The sequence below is a fragment of the Pocillopora damicornis genome, chromosome 1 (genome assembly GCF_964200805.1).
Source record: "Pocillopora damicornis chromosome 1, jaPocDami1.2, whole genome shotgun sequence".
NCBI classification, from domain to species: domain Eukaryota; kingdom Metazoa; phylum Cnidaria; class Anthozoa; order Scleractinia; family Pocilloporidae; genus Pocillopora; species Pocillopora damicornis.
In genome coordinates, this window is record NC_142670.1 from 15826450 (window position 1) to 15833949 (window position 7500).

The window sequence follows — 7500 nt, forward strand, 5'->3', positions numbered from 1 at the left end:
TATTTTTTAAGTCAAAATTTAGGCAATATTGACGCGAAATATATGCCGAATTAATCGTGAATAAACCTCAATTCCTTTCCCGTTATGAATCATTGATGACTCTTTTATGAAAAGGGTATGCAATTCGAACTAGGTTCATTGCTACTAAAAGCGTTGTGGGAAGCGATTATGACACGTTGATAAACATTCATTGTGGCAAATCGGAAAACTCTCCATATCAAATTGCTAGAAACTTCCCGCTGTGTTGTGCTCATGCTAGAATTGAAAATAGAACAATGAGAAACACAACAAAATGTCCTTCATTATTTATACTGTACTCCGTTCATCGCAGTTTGGCAATTACACGAAAATATAGAAATAACTAATAAGGACTTTATCAAAGGACTTGAACTCATTTTGAAAAGGTCTGTGCTTGACTAGAGTTGAGCAAAGGGCTTGCTAAATTCTCCATGTTCCCACAATTAATTTTTCTGGGGTTCTAAACTATTTATTTTCATAATAAGCTATTGAGAAATAAAGCTCTAAAACAGGTTTTGGAGAGTTCTTATCAAAACCTCAGTAGAAATAGAATGACACCATTGTTTTTTGTGTTTTGTTTTTCTGTTTTTTTTTTAAATTTACATAATGAAATTTAGTCACGGCGTTAACCAGCATAATACTTCACACAAAACTAGCAGCTTTCCGCCAAGCTGTAATATTTTCATTTTAAATTGTTTTCTCTTAAATAAAAGATAAAAGACACAAAAAAAATTCAGGCCTGTACGGGGTCTGAACCCATGACTTGTAAACTTAGTTAATTAAACCAAATTATCTTGTACTTGCATAATAGCTTTTACTGCCAGTTTAAGCCCTTCCAAAAATCGTTATAAACTATTTTGATATTTTCCGACAATTGTTAACTCGACAACCTGCTACCTGCTCGGAGGTATGAATGAATAAATAATGAAGCTTGAAATTCTTCCTGTTATTCCAATTTCAATTCTCGAAAAGGCTTAGTTTTTCTTAAAGCTACTAGCAATTTGAAAAGGGCCAAGCGTTTTTGATCTAGCAATGAATTTACAATTTTTCTTTTTTCCTTAGCCACAAAATATATTAACTCTGGTTATGATCACATAGCAGGAAAAAAAAGCCAATGAAACGACATTTCAAATTTATAATGTTAACACCCTTAGGTTTGAAAACAAACCTCTCTTTAAAAGCTGTTTAATATCGCCCTAAAGGAACATTTCTAGCCGCATTTGGGAGAAACCCATATATATTAGAAGTGATAAGACACAAAACCGGCAGTTTTTCAGTGGTTATTTTAAGTAGATGAATTAACATGTTAGGGAAATAAGTTATAAAAGTGTCCCATAAACACGGGCTTCGAAATGGTATGGAACAGCGTTATGCGGAAAACCGGAAAATGAATTTGTTCTTGTGCTAGTGAACTCAAGGAACATCAGATGACATTCTTTCCGTGAAAATGTTTTGGAAACAATGGATTTGCACTTTACTGTTTGCCAAAATATTTGCAAGAGGGCGAGGTGTGCTGTGGCTGCAGGTGCACTATTTTTACTTTGATAAGGTTCTCTTATATAAACAGGAAAAACTCATAGCGAATATTTTCATCCGGCCTTTATTGGGCTTTTTATCTTCATTTCGATTAACTTTGGAGGGTCGCAAATACTCATTGATGTTGCTAAATCTAACCTGGTTCTGGTAGGGATTTTAAAGTTCAGATGTGCCGTGTTCCACAGTCAAAAGTTCCTTTGATTACCGCTTCTTAGCCATGGTAATAACACAGCAATTTACGGAGCTTTTCCATGGACACAGTAATCAATACAGCACGGAAAAAATTTCACACAGTCAAACAAACATAATATCGCTTAATGCCTCAATACTCTTGAAGCTACGCACAGTGAAAAATAACAATGCTAGCAATTATCGCGAGTTTTTGACAAATTTACAGAATACTTGGAAAGTACATTATAGCAGCTCAGCGAGAATTCATTTTCACTTAGCTTCACCATATATCGTTGACGAATCATAAATTCCCATCGAGGTATCTGGTTCGTAAGTCAAGTCCAAGCAAGATGCATTCGCTTTTTTGTCACCTTTTCCCAGTAATCTTGTATGAGAATCGAAGTGTTTGTGCAGTAAATGTAATGCATAAAAAGTGTTTTTTCTTCTGCACGCAAAAGGATGTGTTGTCATTGTCACAGTAACTCCATGAATTAGAAAAACACTTGTTTCAATTTCCTTAGTTTCTTGGTTTATTAGGGGGCAGTCATTATCTATCGCTCGGGTGGAGTTGAGGAGGGGGAGGGGGTGTCAGAGGAATTAGGGGGTCAAGTTTTTATTTAAAATTTGTAAGGGACGACTAATCCCCTCTCCATTCCCCCTGAAAACCATGCGATCCTTTCCCCCCAAATTCCTCCATCCCCGGGGGATAAACAATGACAGGTCCTTTGGTCATTAGTGACTACTGAAATAAAGAGCAGTAATGTGCTGTTTCCATTTCTAATTAAAGGGTAAAGGCTCTTTATAATGTTCCGACGTGAGACGACTTTTATCGTCTTCCCATAGCGGAGCTCGAAGCGCGCGGTCACTGCCCGGTGACTTGTTAAGCTGAGAAAATTTCGTCGTAATGTCAACGCACGTTGGTGAGTGTAAGTGCCACTGTGCATGCGCAACAAGCTGCCGTGAACGCGCGTGAATTCAAAAGATAGCACGGGAGGAGGTAAAGGAAAAGTCTACGCTCAACTTAAGAACTTTTTCGAGGGGTGGATCCATTTGATAGATACTCTTTAAGGTCCCATTTTGATGGAGATGATTATTCCAGAAGCCCAGATCAAAGGGCGAGGAATAAGCTGAGAAAAAATTGGAATCTCTGAAGAGTGCCCGGTTTTATTTTTATTGCTGATATGTCCTTGTTCTGACTAAATCTTCTCACACAAACATGTGATGACAAAGGCTGGCAAAAGATTTCGATTTTCTGAGATAAAAACGTAACTCGAATACTTGTAAGGTTTACCTCCCGAGTGCTGCAAATCTAGATTATGGCTAAAAACACTTTTTTACTTTTCAAGTCAGCATATTGTTTCCAAGCTATTCTGGAACATTTAACACTGCACGAAAAAATGGATTTACAACAACTGCAAAATCAATGCAAATATGAAGTAAATACCACATTTGATCAAATTTGTTTATATTTGCCCCGAGGCAAATTCCATCGTTGGATAATATTTGCACGCGAAGCAAAGATGGTAAATACCGCATTTACTCAATCTTTACAGTCCAAAGCAAATGAGAAGAAAAACTGCACATTTGCATCAGATTTAACATGAACTAAAAATGTGGTAAATAGATAAATCTACCGCACCGAAACATGAATTTACAATTGTAGCAAACATTCCGCTGCACGTCGTTTTGATTACATTTACCCGCGATGCAAACCCCATTTTTGCATCACATTTGTATGTAAAGCATAGGCGGTCGACAATTTATATTTACCAAGTAGCAAATACTACGCAAACGTTATATTTGTACAGTAATTACATTTGAAGCAAAGATGGTGAAAAATATCGTTCACTACGTATTTGCGCCGAGTGGCAAATGTGACAAAAAATCCACATTTGACTACTTTACAGGGGCAGTAAATGCTAGGAAAAAGCGTAAATTTACTGCCTGAAAGGATGAATTTACGGGGATGGCAAATACGATTTTTGCTTCGCTTTGATCGTGTTTGATCCAGTCAAAATTCTTGCTCATCATTTTAATTTTACTTCTTCTTCACACATCCAGTACAAAATACATCGTGCACGAGAGTATTTGCCGCGAATCCTTGTTGTCGAAAAGAAATGCAGAAATATAGGTTTAAGTCGATTTTCTCAATGGGGATAAAATTTTTCAAAGTTAGCGTTTGCCTTGAAACTAGCAGAAACTAAACGTTCATTAAAACCAATTTTCTCAGTCGTTAAGTTGACCATTTACTCCCTCTTTTATTGTACGATGTCAAGAGAGTATAGAATACAAGCCTCTTTAATATACAACGATAATCAGTCTGTTTGCCAAAGTTGAGAAAATTTCTAAATCACTAATATTTTTTTTCATATTCAAAAAAATCCTTTTCATCAAAAACTATGATAATACGTTAAGGACCTCTATGTAAATCACCGTGGTGAGTGAGTCTCCTGTTTAAAAATTATTATTATTATTAAGGTTAAGAAAGGTTGTAAGAAATACTAGCTAAAAGTGAAAATATAAAAAAGTTACTTTTAGGCCAAGTAAAAGAAAAAATGTTTCTCATCTGAAATTGTATGAATACAAGCAGGCGAACACATTTGTTACTTTTGACTTACATTATTTACATTATTTAGCCTTGCTGAAAATTTTCTTGTTTTCCTTCTTTTCTTGCATCCCCTTTTGTTGCATATCACTGGTAGTTTTTGTCTGTTCCAACATTTACAAGAACAAATTATTAGAAAAGAAAGGAGGCCCCCCAAAATGAAACGTATGGGTACAAGAAACATTTTTTCCCTTGGCCTAATAAAGCCTGGTTCTCATATGTGGCTGATGTTGAACCCGAGTCAACTCGCAGGCGTGCCTGCAGCAGGGTTGTCACTAAGATTTTTAGTTGCCAGGTAAATATATATCAAGTACAAATGTAGGTGGAGAATCAAACAGCTGGGGATTTTTTTGGTTCTATTTTCCAATGAAAGTAGCTGAGGGCTGTGTTCATAGTAGGCGGGGCACACCACGGGCCCCCAGCTCTTAATGACAGTCCTGCGGCAGTAAAGACCAGGATGACCAATGTTGCTACCCACTTCTGTTATCATATCGGAACAGTATCCCAGGCAGTATTGGCGGCCATGAGACCTGTGCATTGGCAGCATATGAGAACTAGGCTTAAGGAGCACATAAACCACCAATGCTTATGCCAGTGCAAAGGCATCTGCATCATCAGGAGCGGGACGGCTCGAGATAATGCCAGAGCGATGCCTTTCCACTAACATATTAGTGGCTTTTGCACTCCTTCGGCGCATTAACTTTCTGTCTAGGCTGTGCATGACTTGAGTGAGCTCAGGACTTCGCCACGGCAGTGTGCTGACACTGAAAACTTTTTTCTTTGGTCTCTCTACGTCTGGGCTCTCATAGCCATTCTCTACATTCTCGCCCTCTGATTCAGACATCGACTGTTCAGAAGACATGTAGTCAACTGTCATGTACTTCGTGTATCTCTCTTTCTCCTCTGCCGCTAAGGAAGTCGATATATTGAGTGCTTTTACTCTCTGGTTCTTTTTCTGTGTAGAAAATGAGGGAGAACAATTCAATCCAGTCACAGATAAACAATGAGGTTTGGGTTAAAATTGAATGGGATTCTAAAAAGGAACTATCCCTAGGAGATTTGACTGGTCAGCTTAGGCATCTACTCTTTGCTATGCTGCCTGTTGGTGAAAGCTACAAACATTTTAGGCTAGTGCTTTTGTAAGCGGGTTTGTGACCTACAGTGGTGTCTAAAACTGTGATTTGCTAGAAATATAGTTACAAAATTCACTTTTACAACTGCAGACCTTCTTTGATGAACAATTAGAGATTCATGTGGCCACTAATTTGTCCTAGTTTTTTTAGTAGTTTGGTGGTTGAACCAGTGCAACAAGCATAGCAATACAGGAAATAGTTATAGACCTGGGCCCAGTTGTTCAAAGGCCGATTAGCGCTTAACCCAGGGTTAAATTTAACCCGGGTTTCTTTTTCTTGAGTTCAAAAGCATTTTCTCGGATTATTTTCCCTGTTATTTTTGAAGCTTCCAATCATCAACCTGTAGACAAAAAGAATTAAAACTGACTTATGCTTTTTAAGCTTTCAAATCTGAATTCAAATCCTGCACTGACCCTGGGTTATCTTAACCCAGCTTTGAACAACTCAGCCCAGAGCTCTAGCAAGTGTCAGGGTTCTATTGTAATCTGACTGCTCTTGTAAACAAAACTGCATACACTTTAGAATATAATGTACCGTGTTAAGGCGGCTTCGGACTCTCTGTTGTTTCAAGGCAGCCCGACTGTCATCTCTTGGGTTTTGGTGCTGCCTCCACTTTGTTCGAAAGTGGACTCTCATGGCAGCTAAAACAGAAATTCAGTGTTGTTGAAATACTAGCAGTAGAGAGAGGCTATGGTACATAGATATTTTGCTTGTTAGATTAAAAAACACACATGTGTATTAGATAATTAAGGCACACAAACACTTCCAATAAACTATTGAAGAATTGGAGAGGGGTAGCCTACTGGAGCAGATGCTTTTTACCACTCTCATTTCACCAGCAGAGAATAGAGCAACAAAACCAGAGTGAAAAAAGGGCCTGCTCCTGCATTGAAGTGGAAGGTTTTTTCCTTTTTATGGTAATCAAACTAAACAATCAACTAAATTAAGAATGGAACTGTATCAGTTAATTGATAAACTCCAGAAAAGGAAAAAAACAATAACAAGCATTACCTTTTATTGTGCTAACTGGGGTAACACCATCTGTGCTCTGTACTCCAGCTAAAATTTGCTGGTTCACATTCTTGTTTTCAGGTCCATCAAAGCTAAAATGTAAACATTTCACACTGTTATATGTATATTAACACCAATCAGACCAAACTCAGAGATTTGCATTGGAAAATCAAATAAAATTTCACTGTTATAGTTTGAAACTAAAAATTAATTCTTTATGTTGAAGAGAATCAGAAGAAATATGGTACATTAACTACCTTTTGGAAAAGTCCCAGAGGATTTGTACTCCATCATCTCCAACAAGGCTTTTGTAAACTTCTCGAACATTGGCCTATTGAATGCAAAATATAAATGATAAAGAAAAAAAAAGCTACTGGTAATATAGAAATTATTAACAGCTGGGAAATGGGGTTTTATGGAGGAAGGAGAGTCAACAAAAGAATAACAAAAAACTTCAGAGAAGGGCAAGAACTAGGTAATTGTACCTGGCAATCCATATTCAGTTTAAATTATATAATAGTTTTGAATTTCCCTAACATTCACCTTATTTTTACGTGTCAAAGAAGGTACCAATACATATATTGAAGAATCACCAACTCAGCCATTATTTTCTTTAACCCTAACCTGAAATCAGGCTCTATTTTTGTTTCCCTTTGAAAATAACATTCCGGCGGGCAAGGCAAAATGAAAATAGAGAAAGTATGAGAATTGCTAAAATTGGGCCTGATCTCAGGTTACTTTAACCCCCACCCTCTGCTATTGAGGGCATTTGAATTTTACCCTTTCAAAGATTTAAATTTTTATTACCCTAAAGAAAACAGAGAATCAAAGTTCTAACATATTTCTCCCTTCAGAAATGGCCCTTGAAATTCTGACCCTGTGGATTTCTTTATCTCTCAGCAGACGGTCTGGGCAGTCAGTTGGAAAAGGATCACTATTTCCCTTGCTTTTGGCATGCAAATAAGGGTTACTAATACTGTAATTTATAACAATGGGTTCACAGTGCCCTTATGACGTCATGACGTC

General features: G+C 37.3%; 1 protein-coding gene across 1 annotated transcript in view; it reads right to left on the reverse strand.

Annotated features, from left to right (window-relative positions):
• Positions 1–3968: 3968 nt before the first annotated feature.
• The window catches only part of LOC149052299 (uncharacterized), a 4307-nt gene continuing 775 nt past the window's right edge, over positions 3969–7500 (reverse strand). Inside the window, exons 2-5 of the mRNA XM_089199588.1 lie at positions 6732–6805; positions 6475–6566; positions 5998–6104; positions 3969–5285 (exon numbers count right to left, since the gene is read on the reverse strand). Of these exons, the coding sequence (XP_089055714.1) occupies positions 4917–5285; positions 5998–6104; positions 6475–6566; positions 6732–6805 (642 nt within the window). The 3' untranslated portion in view covers positions 3969–4916. The remainder of the gene's footprint in view (positions 5286–5997; positions 6105–6474; positions 6567–6731; positions 6806–7500) is intronic.